The following is a 20,768-nucleotide window of genomic DNA, read 5'->3' as shown; positions in this document are numbered from 1 at the left end:
GTCGAACCGTCAGAAAGAAATTCATGCAACGACGACGTTGATGTCGAGCAGAGGCTAAAAATGCTGCTCAGCAACTGTGGAAAATAAGATGGAAACAAGAGCAAAGCCGGCACCAACGAGAATAAAAATTAATATTTCAAAATCCAATAAATTCAACGGAGAGTTTTATTATGATGCATGCCGTCACGTTCTAATGCAAAATGATTTCCTTCTCTTGCATTTCGCCGTTCAGCACCCGGTCGTCGGGGGCTTCCACTCACTCTGGCCTCTGGCTCTAGCCGGCCGCCCGTGTAGGGTACGTGCCGGTTCGTGTGTCCGTTCAATGCTGGGAAACGCGTCAGGTTATCCGTTCTTTATTGTAGCATAAATATGGCGGCACCTGGACTTCGGATTAACCCGCTTCGGGTGAATGATGTTTGTGTGCTCTTTTATTACTTGCAACCCGTGACTAAACAACTAACGAACCGTACGTAGAGGACGAACTTCTTGCGCACCAAATTTTCCGGATCAGAAAGTCAAACTAAACTGAGATATTGGAATTATGCTATTTAAACAACATTTAAAATTATTTACTACTTATGTGATAAATAATATGAAATTATTCTCAAAACGTTGAAGTGTGAAATGACATAGAAAACGGTTGTTTTCCTTGCAAACACGAATAGCATCGAAAAAAAAACAGGATACTTCATTACAGTTCCATCTCTCTGTGAATCTCTGGTTGAGAAAACGAATTAGAGATCATAGGGATAGAAAAGCGATTTTTTTTTACAAATCTGCTACTATTTGAATGTAGTTTGTATAAAAAATCAACTTTGTTGATGTTTTGATTCACATGCGCATCAAAGATTGAGGACAGAATATTTCTTGACGGTTCATCACAAATAGACGCACGACGGTTTATGAATAAATATTTAGCTTTGGCAACTGCCGGTCTCTCGGTGATGGGAAAAACGACGACGAATGATTTCTATTCTACCGAACGCTACACGAACGGCAAAGAACATCAGCTAGCGTTTTGGGTTGATTGACTGACATGCCGACGATGAGAAATGACGACAGATGCGCCGTGTGAGGTCAATTCCCTTTCTGCCGGTTTTTCCGCACGCGATGTTTACTATATTGTGTCGTACGAGGCCGGAAGGGAAGATACGGCGTAAGAGTTTTTCCTCGTTGTCTCTCTTGTTAGTAATGAAAATGTTAACGAGGATCTCGTTTGCGTCTGCGTGCGCGATTGTGCGGGTTTCGTTGATACGTCCTTCGCTGGAAGATGCTGTCGGTACAACATACGCAACCCGAAATGTATGCATGCATGGATGAAACAATGCGATGTATGTAATTAAAATGGGTTTGGTAAGGCAGCCGTTTTTATTTCCACCGAGCGATGAGAGCCTTTTAAGGCCTCAAAGTATGAAGTGTTTCATTCTCCATATTTCCATCCCGAGCATCTCAACAGTTCCTATTTTAACTCTAATCAGCACACACGCTTTTTCAACTTACACCCACTTCCGGTTACCTCTGTAAAATATAATAATTTGTATATTTTGCAAAAGAAAAAGGGTCAACATTGCATAAGCACACAATTTATAGCCAGTCCAATTCTGCCTCAATTGAGTCTCATAAATTGCCAGTATCCCACCGAACATAAAAGGGCACAATCACGGCGCTACTCCGTTCCTTTAGAGCCGGTCCGGGAGCCAATATTAATCGTGACTCTTGTCTCCAATGGCGTTGTAAAACTTTGGCAATTACTGTAACCACTAATCTGTACCTTTACTTTATCTACGTGAGCACGCGGATGCACTGGACTGCGGAGGTGACGAAGGATGTGCGGCAAAGTGTCTTCCTATCGTAAAACTTGTAGAACTTTGTTCCTTTTCCATCGGGGCACTTCGCTGGAGCAACAGTCGGATTGCACATCCAGGAGGCGGAAAAACTTTAGTCTGACAGTCTTCTCCCGTTCCTCCAGGCGGCGCCCTGTTCCAGCCACGCCGGTTGGCAAAAAGGTTGCGATCCCGAAGGCACAAAGAGGCCAAGGAGCACGCTTCTTTACGGTTTCGCTTGGCATCCGTTCTTTTTTTTTCGTTCTCTCTCTCGTAGTCACCCGTTTCCCGAAGTGGGGATAGTTTTTCTTCCTGCCCGTCAAGCAGTTTACTTACATATGTGCTAGACCATTGTGGTTCAGGACCTAACCCACGGGTGCACGGAAAAGTGGTTTTTACTGGCGTAATTGTCTTCTCGTTGGCAGTATGGACAGTTGAAGGTTTCCCGAGCAAAATTCAACAACAAATTGATTTCGGCGTACCGGCACGATCTGTGACTGTAACCTGGAAAATAAAGGAATAAGGAAAGAGATATTCTATCTAAAATATGAATGTTAAGCATTATTATTGAATTATTGAATTCAGAAAGTAATCACGTTAGGAAACGATTTATGTGCTCTATTCTTAATGCTCTGATTGTGCCAGTACTACCACTGCTTTTTGCCTCTGCGTCAAAACTATCATAATTCGATTTGAAATTGAATTCGTTTATTTTACAACTCAGTGACAAGAAATGTTTAAATATACTTTGATTTTTTATTCAACTTTAGGTGTAATGTCTTCAGCAAAGTTCTTTTTCGTTTCATAACTAGAAACACTGTCGAAGACCCCATGCTCGCCACTTTGGGTTTAAGGAGGTTTTGCACAAATTTAGAATGATGCCAGAATAGTATTAGAAATAGCATAGCATAGACAACCGTACACACCATGGGTGGCTGATGTGGTGTACCCGTAAGTACACCCTACCTGGCCATGTCCTTCCGATTGTACAAATGGGTACGTTAGTTGAACAACTACTTTTTTAAGAGAATGCGAAAAACTCATGTAATCTCCATGGGTGTTCATGTACACAGTAATATACGATATGAATATAATATGAATATATAAGCGTAAAAATAAAATGAAATGGAGCATATATGAGCAAAAATAGAACAATCTCACCAGCAATCCGTGGAATGAAATATAATTGCGTCAATTGAGTTTCCATCAGTGCATCTAATATCCAATAATTAATTGAATTTTTCATTGTGATATCTATGTGCATTATTTAAACTTGTCACGGCCAAAGTTTTCACTGTACAGTTGGGGGTGCTTGATGAATATGAATATGTATATATGGTACTACCACCTGCCTTAGCAGAACATCCGTTCATAGCAATGAGCCATGTCAAAAAGAGTTGAAGATATTCAACGATTGGTCATGCTTCCCACCTCTTGTATGAAGGGCCAAAAGGGAATTGGTCGATAAGCAACATCACTTACACGTACTATGGATTTAGAGAATCTCCTTCCAAGGGCTAAGTCGCCTGAGTCAATCGTTGAATAAACCGTCTTAATGCAGAATGACTCCAGCAGGTGGGGAGAAGAGCCCGCTCATTATTCACGATGTGTTCTTAATCGGGCCAAGATTAACCCTAGAAAGTTGATTGTTTCACTCTCCCTAGGCCCATCGCTTCAAACAAGTGCTCTGATGGTCCCTCCCTCTTCCCGATTCTAGTTTATTTATGAAATGTGGTATATATGAGTAAAAATAGAACAATCTCACCAGCAGTCCTTGGAATGGAATAGAGTTGTGTCCTTTTGGTTTCCACAAGTGCTTCTAATGATCAATTTAATTTTTTCTTCTGGTATCCAATATCCATGTGCAGTATTAACACTCGTTTTGGCCAAAGTTTTCACTATATAGCATGAGCAGCTTCATAAGCTAAAACGAAACAATAATTAAAATAACTTATTTTATGCTTACCTATTAACAAGGTCGTGTGGCTCCGCCGAACCTCGATTTTCAGATCAGGCAGCCAGGAACCACCCAGTATCGCACCTCCTAGCTTAGCTACTCAAAAGAGCATTACCGGGTATGGCCGCGTGGAGGCGCTAGCCAGGGGCTTGAGATGGCAAGAGCTATGTTGGTCGCTTTCTTGTTTGTCTTCCCCATTTCATACCCATGCCAGAATAGTATTAGAAATAAGAAAAAAATCTTTGGACACTGTTAGCTTGAGGTCCAAAAAGCGCGCGGAATATCGATGATCGAAGCGGACGAACTGTCGGAAAAGACTTTCGGTAACCGGAATGAATAAAGGAAATACGTGCGGCCTTTATCAAATCAATATAACTTCTGAATTTATTTTGTGAATATAGGTTGGCTTTATAACGATCGTAGAACAAATAACAATAGCCAAAAGTTATTAAAAGGAGCTATAGTAGAGATTCTAAAGCAAAATCACTTCTTTGTTGCTAAACACCGTCCGCGTCGCTTGCCTTTGTGACGAGTAGGGTAGCGGCTCCTATTTTCGCGCCAACAGATACTTTACTTTTTGTAAAGATTCATTTAAGACACAACTTTACTAAAATGATATGTGCGTAAACTAGGATACACAGACAAGTGAGCACGGACAAGTGATCGCGGACAGAGACACAGACACAGATACAGCACAAATTCAGATTCAGATGCAGACACCGACGCTGACACGCACATGTAGAAGCAGATACAGGCACAGATTCAGATACAGACACAGACACAGAAGCAGACTCAGACACAGATACAGGCACTAGCAAAGATACAGCTGCAGACACAGACTCAGACACAGATACAGATATAGACACAGACACAGACTCAGATACAGGCACAGACACAGGCGCAGACACAGACTCAGACACAGACTCAGGGATCGTTTATAAACAAAGGTCTATTGCTGAAAATGGGTAAAAGGTAGAAGTTTGATATATTAAGAAAAAATACATGAAATTGGTTTATCTTTAATATTCTGAAACCAAAAAGGTGAAAAAAAATCAACTCAAAAAGTTATTACTTGAATTGTTGTTAAGGTCTATTCAAAAGATGCATCATTTTTTCATTCAAAGACCACATTGAGCTGAGACATGCAGTTTAGCCGCAAATATGTTTGTCCCGGAATTTTAATTTCTGGCCCATAGTGCAGCGGTGGCAGCATCGGTGGGAGTAATGCTGCGAAAAGGTTACTGTTGTTTCGTGCAAACGGAAAACTTCATTTATCATTATTGACCTATTTGCTAGATGCTTCTGGATACTTCAAGCTAGTTTGGGCCGAGGAGCAGAGATGCCATTTACACAGATTTTTTCGCACGCATAAATTTGGGACCCTATCATTTCCTCCGCAATATTTAATTTTTCCAGTATAATTTTTTCTGTAATATATATAGTTTATGATGTACTTTAATTATCAGACACATTGGTAGAACCAGAACTCACCAGAACTGACATAATTGGTGGGTCCCAAATTTATGCGTGAGAAAAATTCTGTGTAGATGGCATTGGCATCTAGGGTAGTTGATCCAATAGTTGTGGTGGCACCAATAATTGCATTACTAATCATTGTTAATGTATTTTTTCGTCACTGTAGCAGTTCAAATAAAACAATTACGTTCATTATATAAAACAAGTTCTTGGAAGCAGGGATGGTTCGATCACTTTGACTCAATTTTGATTCATTTGACATTACCGTCTCAGCTGCGCAAAATTTGACAAAGTTATGTATGAGACATTTGTAGAACTCGTTATTATCTACAATTTTGCTGTATGAAGTGTTTCTATAACTTTTGTAGTTACGGCGCTACAATGCTAGTACCTCTTTAGTAACTAAATGAACGTTCATTTAGTTACTAATGGTGTACTAGCAATGTAGCACTGTAACTACAAAAGATACAGTAACACTTTATTTAGCAAAATTGTAGATCCAGTTATTATCTACAAATGTCTCATACATCAATTTGTCGAATTTTGCTCGGCTAAGACGGTTGTGTCAAATGAATCAAAATTGAGTCAAAGTGATCGAACCATCCCTGCTTGGAAGTGTTGGTCGTAATTAAAGAATTAAAAGAAACGTCAAAATCAATTAAGGGAACATTAGCGCAACAATTGGTACAATATAATTGAATCGGAAAATTGATTTTTTTTCTTAGGAAAGCTTCTCGTACAACGAATGCAATTGTCTTGTCTAGTGACAAACACCTTGTGTTTGATAAATTAATATCCCACAAGCATTAGTTGAAGCATGTACCTCAATGAACAGGAAAAAAGAAATTACATTGTGCTTAGCTGCGCGACTAATGCAGCATACCCTATGCCGAGGGGTATCAGAATTCAATGCAATTTGGACTGTTTTTTTGGACATAGTTTATGGAAGGACGAAAACAATATATAAACACTTCGTGGTCTTCTTATTTCCCAAAAAACTTGAAGGGGAATTTTCCAATTTCCTCGGACATCGCTTATTTAAAGAATTTATTTCAAAAATCGTAGCATCGTAGGATGACTTTTTTTATGAAATTGCAAGTAAATTTTCTCAGCAACCATGAAAAAAAATATTTTCTCGTAAAAGTTTCACACAAAATATGAAGCTGAAAATTGTAAAGAAAAATCGCAAAAACCTTAAAACTCTCATACAAATTCACAGTTTACACAGTTTAAAATATTTTTCATTGGCATGGAGAAAACATAGGTCATGTTTCTCTATGTAAAAGAGTTTCTTTCAGTTCAGTTCTTGGTTACATTCAGAATTAATTTTCACAACGTTATCAACATTGTAGTGTAAATTAGATTTGTGATTTGTAATAGTATCTCATCTAATCTCCCTCATGCTGATGCTGCCAACTGTTGAAAGTATCCGACGAAAAGACGTCAGTCGACCTGGTACCGCACAAAATATTACAAAGAATCAAGCATCAGAGTCAGAAAAGACACCTAATTGCGTTCAACTTCCTGTAATTAAAAGGAAGGAAGATAGAAAGCTTGGATCTACCGTAGCAAAAGCTTCTTATATCGATATATGCAGTCGGTTTTTAGAAGTACCTTTGATATTAAAGGTTAAGAGATACACTGGATTTTCAGAGATAAATTTATGGCATTTTGACCAAAAGCTAGGCTGCTATCGGCCATGGTACAGCTTCTTATTTTGCTCTCTGAAAACTAGTGTATGTTATTGTTCACTAACTCAAAAATGAATGATGATAAACAATAATCAATTGAATAAACAATATTCAAAGCACCATTCAATAAGTAGGATGTGAAATTCCTCTCAAATGAAAAGTACAGAATGAAATACGTAGAATGCATCAATCGAAGATTGAAATACGAACTTCAACCACACACCAATCCAAGTTGGCAGGAATCAAAAATCTTTTTTAGACAGATTCTGCCACCGAAAGTGTTCCTCTACTTAGAAAAAATTCCAAGAACGCGAAACGCAGAAAATCTACTCAAAGCTACAGAAAGCATGATTTCGTCAATGGAAATTCTCAGATGTGGAGCAATTGGTATAGACTTGAACTTTGTAAAGCGTGATCATGAGGAAACTGAAAAGAAGAAATATTGAAATAATGAATTTTAAAGCAACACAAAACAATGGCAGCTCGCAAATGTTAGCTCATAATATATGTCAATTCAGATGTTTGGAGTCCCAAGTGACGTTGAAGGTTTTAATGCAATCTTATGATAAGTTTCATGAGCAAAATTAGTCACAAAAACCATTATAAGAATGCAATAAAACTCAAAATGTTACTTGGGATTTCTACTTGACAACTGATCATAGTAAACATTGTAGTACTATATCCTTCGATATCAAAAATTCTGTAGAAAACTGCCATCATTACCATATGTTTGTTTGTAACACAAATATCGGGTCTACTCTTTCGAGACCACAACAAATCCTGCTTCAAATGAGGGAGTGCTCGTGAGGAGCTCGCACCAGCTGTAGTTTAGGTGCACACGCATTAGCTTCAGCTTTGTATAAAGCATGTAGAAAGCAAGCCGCGATTCTAGTCACGAAAACGTAGCGTCCTATCAGTCCTATCGTCCAATGTTCAATCTGAATAAAATGTCATTCACTTTAGCGGGGGTCCACGGTAGAATTTAATCAAAATTGATTTTCAACTAGGAGTTAGCGACTTGCCGTTTTGTGATAATTCTTCAACCAACGGAAAATTGAAGCAAACTCATACTTACATTTATGAGAATCGTTGATGGGTTGACAATTTTTCATCAAACGCAACCAAGCGTAGGTTTTTTTTCTCTTCAACAGGTTCCCCGGTCCGAGGGAAAACGACATAGTTGGCCGAGCTTCGCAGCAGGCGAATGCCGCTTTAAAAATTCAAATCTCATCCATAAAATCACAAACGACAAAGATTTCCACACTGTTTTCCCCGGGTGAACATTTTCTAAAAGGGCTAACTCTGTAACGACTTGAAGTATCACAGTACGGTAGTCGTTCTATGCTCGGATTGAGTCCTCGCGGCTCTATGTTCGATAGCGTAGCGAAAGCACCGAACGCAAGCCACCAGCCACATCCAAGGAACGAGCAATAGCAATCGATACCGGTTTTCCTTTTCACCTTTGGTGGAGGAGCCGCCTTCGTTGGGTGGTTCACTGCCGAAAGCCTCAAGCCAAGTGTAAACACACTTGAACTTGACGGCGCTATGCCGGCAGTGGCTGTCACAGCCAGTGAGTGCCAGAGAGGACCCAATTGCTGCGGTGGACTGGGCGGGCGGAAAGGAGCTAGCGAGGACGAGCCACGTTTGAAAGGAAGATAAAAAGGAGGAAATTATTGCCGCATCCACTTCCTTCCAACCCGTTTCAAAAGAAAATTTTTCAAACTTTACCATCAAGAATGGAAACGTTGTTGCCGTTGCCGGTCAGGTAGGGACGGGTAACGAAGCGCAGGTTATGGGAGGTAATTGACGGAATCAGAAGTTTCATTGGTAATGAAGGTTTGGAAAATGTAAAAAGTAAACGAAATGTTTGAAAATTGTTCAATTAATTGTCTTCGTTTTTTCTTGTGATTGCTACCCTTTTAGCAACTTAGTGAGCAATTTCGCGTCGGTTGAGAAAAAGAAATTAAGTTTTCAAAGCAATCTTCTCTGATTTGGTTGTAAATTTAGACAGTAAATAGTTATCACCAAAAATAACATTTCACGAGATTTACTTATTATTTCAAAATTTTAATACAATTCCAAATAACTAAACTGAGATCAATATATTTATTAATTCATCGTTTTATAAAATACGCCGCGGGTAAAGTTTCAATCGATTCGGAGAAAGTCGTTTCCGATCCCTGCAGCGTGGGAGATTTTTAACCAGCTCCTTCTTAGCAAAAATCAAACATTTTCCTCCGTTCCAGTGGGTTGTTCAAACCCGGGGGAGGAAAATCACGATAAAGCTTAAATTTTTCATCTTATTTATCTTTCGGCACGCTCACTCTGTATTCAGTTGGCGTGCCGCGTTTCTGTCACAGCTTGTCGGAGCAATGACAATCTCGTCCAGGAGAAACGAGTTCTCCGTCAGCTTCGATCAGCATTCCTGGCCAGGTCCAAGGCAAGAAAGACGACGCGGCAACGTACCGGAGATGAGTCTTTCCATTTTCGCCAAATTCAAACTTTATTTATATTTCCCGTCTCTGCCAAGGTGGTTGGCGGGCGCTTCGGCATTCCAAGTTCATTAAAGGATAACAAGAATCGCACTTGAGCATGGGGAAATGGCAACGACGTAAACGGTAGCTTTTTGCCTAGTTCTACGAAGGGATTCTTCGGTTTGATTGGGGATGATGCAAAGCAGACAATCATTACGAAATGAAGAAAAAATGGAAAATTCCCGATTCAAATTCTACTAATGATGCATCGGTGAAACAAACCATTCGAAAACCAACGTTTTTGGTATTTGACCAAAGTATTTTGGCATTTGACAAATTGATTCATTCAAAGCATTTTAGCATAGTGTAAAATTGGCTTCCAATCACGAAAAACTAATGAGTTGTTCAATAAATTCAAACAATCGTATTTGTTTGGATACTTTGCAAACCTCACGTAGACTTGTTCAAGATTGTTCAAAACAATCTAACATGACGTTGATGTTATAAATTCAACTTTATGTACAAATTCTCATTCAAACATTTATACGTTGATACTCATAAATAAAAAAAATGCAAGCGCAGCTTTTTCACATTGTTTCACCAGGCTACACTACAAATTTTATGTTTGAAGCAAAACTCGAACATTTAAGTGTCAGCTTTCATGATTAAGACAGCTTCAGAACTTCTTAGAAATTCAAATTGTTGACTCTAATCGTATAGCGATATACGGCTTTGAATAACGTTTATCCAAAAGTCGGCTTCTGCCAGCGCACTCACCCACTGCGGTTGCCGCGCATCCGACGACAGGAAGACATCGTCGCAACAACATTATACAACACTCGAAACAACATCTGTCCCCTTCCCGTTGCTTCCCGCATGGTGGCGATCTCTTCCTGTCCTCCTTCTGCTCCTCTTCGAAGGTGATAAATGAAATGCCACCAAACCCTCCCGCGTCGGTCGTAAGCTCGTGTCCCAGTCCGCATCTCGTCAAAATCCGCGCCAATAAAGTTTAAACATTCGTGCGGTTTGCACGGCATTATCGCTCTCCATGACGGTTCTCGATGTGCCGGAGAAAGAAAATCACACAGTTCGAGGATTAAGCAAGTCTGCGACACGTCGTCTGTACGGTGGAACACATGAATGAATGAATATTCATTGGAAGAAATTACGCATACCACACTTACGTTGCGGCTATACGACCGGGGCAGCCGTCCGCAGACATTGGCTGGAGACTCGCTGATAGATACACGTTCCTGCCCGGGGGGTCCTGTCACTCGCCGCGGTCGCGGTTAGCCCAACCGGCCTACACACTGCTCATCCGGACGGCTTTCACAATAAGTCGCATCGAGATTTCAATCACCGTCCAATGAACGGGATTCGATCCGTCGCCACCGATGGCTATCGCAACCCGATTGTCACCTAAGGGAGTCAAGCAAGTAAACATTCAAGAATTCATAAGCTTCTATTGAAATAAAGCAATCAAAGTCACCTCACTGGACGGCTCGTCTCTCGTTGGTCTCCGTCGCCGTCGTTGCCGTAACTGTAGTTAACTTTCGCGAACCCAGCCGCAAGTCGGCTGCTCCGTTGGCTTGGACCGGCTAGCGAAGTTCTTGTTTTTGTGTCTTCTTGTTTATGCGGTGATTTAGTCGTTAGGTTGATTGATATTATTAGTTTGTTACTCTGTTGGCGCAGACAGATTCTGTTTTCTTTTTTTTTTCTTTAATTTTGTTTTACGAAATATCAACGCTTGTGGCTTTCGTTGTGGATTGCCTATCGGCTGTGCTGGTTAGGTGTAGGGTTTCGTTTCTGGACTTGCCAATAGGGGAACATTTGGAGGGCAGTGGGTGTTATGAAGCGGGTGGTCAAAATCGATTGCGATAACGTGTTATGGAATTATTCACCCTTAGATGGATGGTGGCAGCTGTGAAAAAAATTATCGAATATCGCAACAAAATGCTGCTTACGAATAATAGCAGTACCAACGTTGATGTTGAAGCAACATTTGAACTGGATAAAATACTTTACTCAAGTTTGCAGGTGGAGGATAGAAAAGATAGAATAAGTAAAAGTTTTTGGTTTCGTTAATAAATTACCTATTTTAAACTAAAGAACAGCGCTTGCAGTTCCATCTTTCTTTTTCAGTTTACCTTTCAATCGGCCTTAGCTGCGTGGTACTGGTTTGTTTCCATTCTTTAGGAACTACAGGAACACCATTGTCGTTGTACTACTGATTGGTAGAGTTTGAAAAGACGAGAACCTCTTCTGAAAGCCCTTTATTGATAAATTTCTTCCTTCATGGCTACTGAAGTTACGCAGTAGCTTAGTGTTTGCTAAACGACCACTTTTTTCGAGAACTTCGACCATTTTTTGCAATTTAACGCGGAAGATCAGGGTCGCGGCGAGCAAAATGGTTAGACCAGATGCATCTGTCGGAGAGCAAACGGTGTCTCAGGAGTTAGAACGCTTCACAGATCTTTCTTGGGCGTTTCTTCATTTCCAGAGCTTGGCTTTGCGTTACGGTCCGGTACAACTTATGCCTTGCACTTTTCCAAACTAGCTTTCTAGCCATAGGATTACGCAGCTCTTGTCATTTTTGTTGGGTCTTTCGGATAAATTGCAAGCTGCTTTGGCTATTAGGCCACTTCCGGAGTTCCTGTCTATGGTCAGATTCGTTTCACACACCGTAGCTTGGCAATAATGCAACAGTTCAACCAACTCACGATAGCCCGGCGCAAGTGTGCAGAATCGATTCACGATGTGCTTGTTCCGCGGGGCGAGGAAGCCACGATGAATGAACTTATCCTGACAACAAATGGCCAACTGTGATTCTATGCACTGGTGTGCCCCTACATAAACATGGAAATTGGACTTGAAATAGGACTTGAAATCGGACTCGATATACGACATTAAATTAGACCTGACTCTGGATTATTTGGTCTTGAAGCTGTATTTTAAAATGAACTGGAAATTAGATTTGAAATTGGACTTAAATTTAGAGTAATTTGCGCTGGAAGTTTTACTTGGAATTAGACATGAAGCTTGAAACTTGAATTTTTTTTTAAATTGGACTGGAAAGAATTGAGGTGGGGTCAGTCCCGGTGTAGTGGTTAGCATTCACGCCTCTCACGCTGAGGACCCGGGTTCAAATCCCAACCCCGCAGAAGTCATGACACAATCTGTCAAAGTGACTATAATCTAACAAAAAAAAAAGAATTGAACTTGAATTAAAATTGAAATCTGACTAAAAATTGGATCTGAAACTATGCATGAAATCGGACTTCAAATTGGAATTGAAATTAGACTTGAAATTGAACACAAATTGGATTTAAATTGAACTTAAAATTTGAAATAGGACTTGAAATTGAACTTCAAATTGCAGTGGATATTAAAATAAATTACCCTTCAATTTGAACTTGCAGTTTTACTTTAAACCGGACATGAATTTTAGTCCCGTTTTTCCAGTTTTTGTTCCGTTTTATCTTGTCTTCTGTACCGTTTTTCTGGTTTTTGCTTTCACTTTCCTCTCAAATTCTCGTTCACCTTCTTTTCTCTTCCCTTTTTTTCGTTTCTAATTTTATGTTTTTTCGATTTTTTATCTCGTTTATTGTTTTATCTTTTCCGTTTTTCCTTTTTTTGGTGTCCTGTTTTCCGTCTTTTTTGGTTTTGCTTCCGTTTTTACTGTTTCCTTTCCGGTTTTCCTTTAGTTCATCTTTTTCTTTAATCTTTTTTCGTTTTATTATCTTTTTTGTTCTATTATTCCGTTTCCGTGTCTTGTCTCAGACTTTATCCTTTTAGAGTTATGTTTTTCGGCTTTGCTGTCAAATTGCTGATAAAAACAAACGTTTTTCTTCTACTAGAAGTAGGAAGTACAAGAAAAACGTTCGTTTTTATCAGAAATTTGACAGCAAAGCCGAAAAACATAACTCTGAAAAGATGGTCAGTCGAAAACCACAATAACAATTTTATGCGCTGTCTCCTTTTATGTGCCTTTCGACCTCTTTTTCCCGTTTTCTCCGTTTTCTTGTTCGATTTTCTTTTTTCTTTCTTGTGATTCTACTTTTCCCTTTTGTTTTCTCTTTTTTCTGTTTTGTCTTCCCTCTTATTATGCTTTCCTTCTTTTTTCTCTCGGTTTTCTTTGTTACTCTTTCTTTGTTGCTTTCATCGTATTTTTCCGTCCCGTTTTTTGCCATTTTCCAGAGTCCAGAGTTCCATTTTTCATCTGTTTTCTTCCGGTTTACTTCGTCTTCAGGTTTTTTCTCTTTTTCTGTCTCGTTTTTGGTCATTTTCTGCCTCGTTTCAACTTTTTCCGGTACCGATTTTTTCTATTTCTTGTTTCATTTTCGTCTGTTGCGTTCGTTCTCTGATATCTTGCTTTCTTCTTTTCCTTTTCTGTCACATTCTGTTTTTATTTTTCGTTCCTGACTTTTATCTTTCATTTTCATTTTTTCTATCCCGCTTTTCTTTTTTCTGTTTTCGTTTCTCCATTTTTCTGCTCACGTAATTTCTCCTTTTCTATCCTGTTTTCCCCCTTTTTGACCCGGGTCACGGCCGTTTTCACCGTTTTACTGTTCACTTTATCCTCCTTTTTTCATTTTCTTGATGGCTTTTAATTCTTTTCTGCTAATTCTGCCATTCTTCATCTTCATATTTCAGGCTTCTCGTGTTTTGAGTTTGACTCGTTCCCCCTCTTCTTCTTTCCCGTATTCTTCTTTTTATCTTTTTATGTCCTGTTTTTTCTTTTCATTTTGACACGTTTTTTCATTCGTTTTTCTTTTTTTCACGCCAGTTTTTATTCTTTAGCTCTTGCGAGTTTTTCCTCATTCCTTCTTGTTTTTTCTGTTTTTCATTTTTCTATCTCATTTTTCCTTTGGTGCTTCTTTTTCTGGAGGGCACCAAGGAAAGGACTACCTCTAACTCCATTGGTAATTCATCTGTCTGAAGTTTTTTTGAGCGTGTTACAGTGGAATACGAATATTGAAATTAACGACAAGGTCGTCAGAGTCCATTTATGACAGTCAGCATGGTACCGAATATCACCCTTCCCTTCCCTTCTTCAGTGTACCAACATGCTCCCATAGACTCGGGAAACCTTCACAAAAATATAAAATTAGTTCAACTAACCTGCTAACCGTAATAAGATCTTGCAACGCGAAGCACTAAACATTGCATTCTATAAGTTCTATTACTTTTTCGGTCATTAATTACATTAACCCTTTATAAGGCCGTGGCAATTATATTGCCACCAACGAAAAATATTTGTTTTGCGTCTATAATGACATCAATATAATTATAGAAGCAAAAAAAAATTTTTTGTTGGTGGCAATATAATTGCCACTGCCTTATAAAGGGTTAAATACTGAGATTACTGACCAATTAATATTCATCACTATATTTTCACTATTCGCCGTCGGTTTTTCATTAATTTTTTTCAGCCGTTTCAGTCGTCAAATCACTCGCGAAACTTAACTTGAGGCACAAACAACTTTAATTTACCACCCGAACAATTATTTAGAGAGATATTATAATCATTTTGTCCAAATTGTTCACTTGAATTGATAGGAAAAACTTCACTTCGTTTCGATTGCAATACGAATCCGCGACCGTCGTTGTTGTACGTTGCCAAGGGAATGGACGTTTATATGAAGTGATGCCAACGTAAACATTTGAGCATGAAATTGAGCAATTATTTTCGTTATTGAATTAAAGGTCGTAGAGTGTCGATAATATACTTATAAAATTCACTTATAATAAAATTCACCGTAAACAACATTTCACGTGATAGAATTACGGTCGGATCTAGTTCAACAGCAAAAATAGATACGCGATTCTACGTTTCATAATTGTTCATAACAGATTATTACCTACTACTAGCAACTCTATTCTCAACAAAACAATAGTGGCAACAAGTACTGAAATCAGTAATAAGCAACTGGACTCGGACGACTTTCACCTTAAAGAAAACTTTTTTCATGATTAAATTCCATTAGTAATTTTATTCACGACATACACGTATTTCGCCTCCGACTTGCAGGCTTCATCAGTGTCTGGTTACGAATTCCATCTGTTATTCACAGACTGTGAAAGTGAAAAATATTTAGGAAAACTGATTACTTCAACCGTCAGGAACAACACAAATTGTTATTATAAAATTTTTATTAAATTAAAAAACTAGAAATTCACAAGCAAGAAAAAAATATTTCAAAAAATTTTCATATGACAGTAAATAAATTTTCCGATTTTTATTTGGAGGTAACCACTACCACTTATGTAACTTTTCCCTGGTTCCAAATGTCATAGGGAATGCTCACATCCGGTTCGAAGGACCAAAATGTAGCTTTTCTCTGGTCGCAAGTTCACTAGGGAATGCTCACCTGCGGCAGAAGTCCGATTCTTCCGTTATTTGCTTGGGAACTTCAAGGCCACTACTTTAGATTAATAGGACACTATGTTATAACTGCAATAATAACGCAATTTTGCTATTAACTAAACTATATTTAACTATTTAGAGATAAAAATCTTTCATTTCACCTATCTACATAGACCACCAAACAAATTCTGTTACCAAGGAAACCTGCTGTTCCGGCGCCGGCATAAGGATGTTTACATTTTACGAACTAGTGTCGGCAACACTTAGCTAAAAAATGGACTTAAAAATGGAAATGAATTGGTTTAAGTTGGGCTTGAAACTAAACTTGAAATTGGATATGAAATTAGATTTGAAGCTATACTTAAAGTTGGACTTAAAATGCACTTGAAATTGTAATTGAAATTGAACTTAAAACTAGATATTTCAAATTGGACTTGAAATCGTTGTTGAAACTGATCATGAAATTAGAATTGAATTTGAGCTTAAATTAGGCTTGAAACTAAATTTGAAAACTTAATAACTAGACTAGAAATTCGACTTGAAACTGGAACTATTTTTATGCAATTAATATACTAATCCCAAAAATAGTGACAGAATTAAATTACGAACTGCGGACTTCTGGGTTTAAGAAGAAATAAGAAAACCATTACTTTCTAGCTTTTTATCACAGAGATTTTAATCTCCCTTTGTAACTTTGTAACTTTGTAAGTTTGTAAGAGTGTGGTTGACCTTGACACCTTGGAGTTGCACTTTGATACGATTTCTCGGCGACTTTTACGAAATCTATTATTGTTTATCTGGAAAAGCCGCTAAATTAGCTGCGAAGATTTACAGTTTTTTAACGCTTATGATATCTACACAGTTTACTACCAAAGCTGGATTAACCAGCTAAATTGCGGATAGAAGATTTGGTCAGATATTACTAATCCTAAGCGCCTCCGATAGGATTTAGGATATAATATTCAGCTGAATTACACGATGTTTATTGTATGAGTCACACCGGAAAGTGATAAGGGACTAGAAGAGAAGTGAACCAAACAAGTGGCGCCTAAATGCTGAACAAAAGTCTAAATGGTGAATCACAGCCTTCACAGTAGGAAAAGAATTTGCACCATCATTAGAAATGGAATGAGAGCGTTACTTTCTGCAATATCTAACTTTTGTTGTTGTAGTTAATAATCATTTGCATTTTGTTTTATAAACAAAATTGATTTATAGATAAACTGATGATATACAAAAAACCAAAAATATTGCTCTTGACGGTAACACAGAAATCCAGTCACTAACATAGAGCTGAGTCAGATGATGTGATCTTTCCTGAGTCATGGCCAAATCATTTATCTTGAGTAATCTGTTTCTGCAAAAAAACAAGGTTTATTTCAAGGTTTTGCAACAAACAAATCTATTGCTAAAATGTATTTGCTTCTGCATTTATTCACCATTCGAATGACGTACATTTAATCGTCTAATTGTGAAAGATGGCTAAGCAATAGTACATAATATGCGCACAAATGGCAACAGACACTGAATTAGATAATATCGAACAATGAAGTTATTCTGGTTGAACCGGATTGCAGTGGTTTGAAGTTCATCACAAATCAATAAAGTGATAGCTTGCAAAAAAACAGCGCTCACGAAATAGACCAGCTGTTTCGACGAACATTTGTTGCTGACTGACAGATGTGAGTAAATATTGATAAAATTCTATTCGACAGTGACGCAAGCTAAGGTGTTTAGACATTATTAAACAAGCAATATTAAATAATATTAATTAAAAAAAATCGAGATTAAAATAGACATTCGGTTTTGGTCAGGATAATTTAAATTCTGGATGCTACCTTGACCTACTGTGTATCGATTTTAGAAATCAAATTGTTAAATTAGAAAAAATAAAAGTGTCATTCGCAAAAGAACTGTCAGAAATATTCAACTAATATATCTGGTCTATTTTTCGTATAAAAATCATAACAATAGCGTGCTTATCTAATGGGGTAGTTGTTTGCCATACTGAGAGTTGATAATAACAACTTTGGTGGTGCGTAACTTTTTTCGTAAAATTCGTTCCTATGACACAGGTTCAGCCGATCTTGTCCTTCAACCAGCGACCAATGTTGGCTAAAATTGGTTGAATTTATCACGACTTAAACACAAAATATATATTTTAATCGTTGGACTAATTTTGGCAGCTTATTTATTCAACCTTCGCCTGAAACAAAGTAACAAACCTTCGAGTACAGCAATGGGTTATTATTCAACCGCTATTTCATCTGACCACATACCTATGCACAACCACTAAGCCTCCAGGTTATGACAGTAATCGTGGCGTCGATTATCTTATCGCTTGTAGCAATTTCTTATCGTAGTGATGATTATTAACGACGCTTACCGTTGCACTAAACGGATACGTTTTTTGTCGTGTGGCAGCCACCAGTTTACCTGCCCGCCGTTCATCCGGGGTTGGTTGGATTGAGCAGATCTTCACCGGTAGCTAAGCACATAAACTTCGTCGGGGTAGGAGTAGCTGCTGATTGCCCCGTCGTCGACAGCGGCGCTCAACCTGTTCGCACTACCTGGCAGGTTATGCCGTGTTCCACTTCTGCGTCGTGTGATTTTTATTCAAATCTCAAACGGCTTGAGAGCTTTGATAGTTACTACTGTTCTTTCTTCTTGAGCTCTAATAATTAATTTAATTGCGAATTTATGCTCTATTACCATGATTTGTGGTCTCCGGCGCTCAGCGCAAAGACGCCATTATGAGAAGATTGCATACGCGTGCACGCCAGACAAAGTTTTCATTAAATGCCGGGAGGGAAACCCATTAGTTGTAATATTCCCATCGCACTGTACTAACTTCGATGGTAAAATATTTCTTCCACTAGCCATTAATTAATTTGCAAGCTGTTTCTTCTTTATGTGCGAGGTCGCTTTTTGAGGGGAAATTAGAACTGAGCCTTCAAAGTACCGTGACATGTTTTGAATGTTGAAAGTTTCAAATCCACACATGAGTCAAGGTTGCTGACCTGACAAATCCGATTTGCACTTACAGAGGATTAAAACTCTCGCTGCTGAAGCGCATTCGAAACAATTTCTCCCCTACGGGGATGAAATTGCAAGGATATATATCGCGTAACTTCCAACCCCACCGGCAAAACAAAACTCATCGTAATAAAAACATCGCTAATCTCTCAATTTAATTTCTCGATTTCACTCTTCCATTGCAGCATCGCGAATCCTTCGGCACACCAACAGCAAACGAAGCAGCAGTAGCAGTCTCAATGATTACGGCGCATCGGCGGGCAGCGATTCGCTGTACAAGGCAGAGCAGCAGCAGCAGTTTAATGGAAAGTATCTTTTAAATTCGAATGAAAATGCCGCCGGCGGAGGTACCGAGGATAGCGTCGTTGGCCCAGCAGGAACGGCATCGGCAGCGGCAGAACCGTCAGCGCCGTCATCCGCGCTGTCATCGTCACTGTCGCATAATTCGCCGCAAACATTGACGCTGACGGCGGATAAAAATAAAACAAGTAAGTTTGTATGTTTTTGCTTGGGGTTTTGGAGTGTTTGACTGCGGAAGTGGTCTCCGGAGGGATGGCGGAATTGTTCCAGTGGTTTCGCTTGCGAAACGCCGCCGCCGTCAGTCCAGGCTGGCGGATGTCAACGTTGTTGCGTTTCTGAGAAGGGAGTGGAGGAAATTTATGTTTCATGCTTAGCAAGGGTTTGACATCCTACGAGACTCGTAGGCGGATTGCAGTTTTGCAGCCGCAATGTAATGGATTATTGTACTCTAGTTAACCATCAATCCAATTGGGCACACCTGTAGGGTCCGTGTTGTTTCATGTTTCGTTCCACACCTGTAGATAAGACCAATTGAAAGAAATTGTTACTGCCCCTGGTCTTTCAGTTGGTTTCGCCGTCAATTGGCTGCAAAGTCTGTTTTTGTTAATGCTGAACAAGAGGTCATATTCCGAAATCGAAATAATTGCCCAAATTGTAACCTAATTTTGTACTGAACGTTATCAACATAAATTCATTTGTGTGAAAGAAGCGCAAGAGTTCTAGTTTTCCGTCAATCTATTATATGTTTATACAGTGTTCAAGGTGCGGTAGAATCGTCGTTGTACGGAAAACGAATGGTAGAGTCCGCATCTGTGGCGATTTTTTGATGGTGTGTTAGTTGGTGGTCATACGAAACAAGAATAGAACCGAATCCTGAAACAAGTGCTTCAACGTCTGGAAGAATACAGATTTACAGTCCAAATCGAAAAGAGCAGGTTCAACATGGAAGAAGTGGAATATTATGCGACAAATCTTGGATGGCCCCTATCTTGGATGGACTCAATTTATTTTGATTTTGCCAAAGCCTTTGATACTGTCTCACATAATCTAGTCTTCGACAAATTGAATCACATGGGATTTTCATCATGGTTCATTGAATGGCTAAGCTCATACTTGTCTGACCGTAGAGCTTTCATTAAAGTGAATTCCGTGCACGCAAAATAGCCGTTAATACAGAGTATTCTGCATATCGTCTGGAGTACCCCAAGGGAGTGTGCTTGTCCCTCTCATATTTATCATCTACGTTTATCAGCGACGTTTATTGCCTCAAGACGCTGTATTGCTCGCTCATTCGAAGGATTTCGAAGGAGTGTGCATCCCCTATTTGGGCGCCTTCCCAAGTAACGCAATTCGTTGCGATTGGGCGTATCCAGAAGAAATTTTTGCGATTCGCCTTGCGTCAGCTGCCTTGGAATGATCCAGTTAATTTTCCAAGTTATTTTGTCAGCTGATTAACCTGGAGATACGCTCAGCCAGCTCAGCGAGTCAATCAGCAACGGATTCAGAAACGGATTTCTGACGACATTGACTACGAACAACAGTACACAATTCACCAGTGAAATATGCGAACCTTTCTGCAGTAACCGTGGCGTTTTGTATCTGAAGACGCCACAGTACCAGCCGTAATCGAGCGGATCCGCAGAT

At 39.1% G+C, this 20,768-nt stretch overlaps 1 protein-coding gene across 1 annotated transcript in view; it reads left to right on the top strand.

Annotated features, from left to right (window-relative positions):
- The window catches only part of LOC128743706 (TGF-beta receptor type-1), an 81,063-nt gene that overhangs the window by 12,016 nt on the left and 48,279 nt on the right, over positions 1-20,768 (top strand). The window contains exon 2 of the mRNA XM_053840332.1: positions 19,010-19,312. Coding sequence (XP_053696307.1) covers positions 19,010-19,312 — 303 coding nt within the window. The remainder of the gene's footprint in view (positions 1-19,009; positions 19,313-20,768) is intronic.

The sequence above is a fragment of the Sabethes cyaneus genome, chromosome 3 (assembly GCF_943734655.1).
Source record: "Sabethes cyaneus chromosome 3, idSabCyanKW18_F2, whole genome shotgun sequence".
Taxonomy (NCBI): Eukaryota; Metazoa; Arthropoda; class Insecta; order Diptera; family Culicidae; genus Sabethes; species Sabethes cyaneus.
The sequence above is the reverse complement of the archived record's forward strand: the minus strand, read 5'-3'. Positions and strand labels throughout refer to the sequence as shown.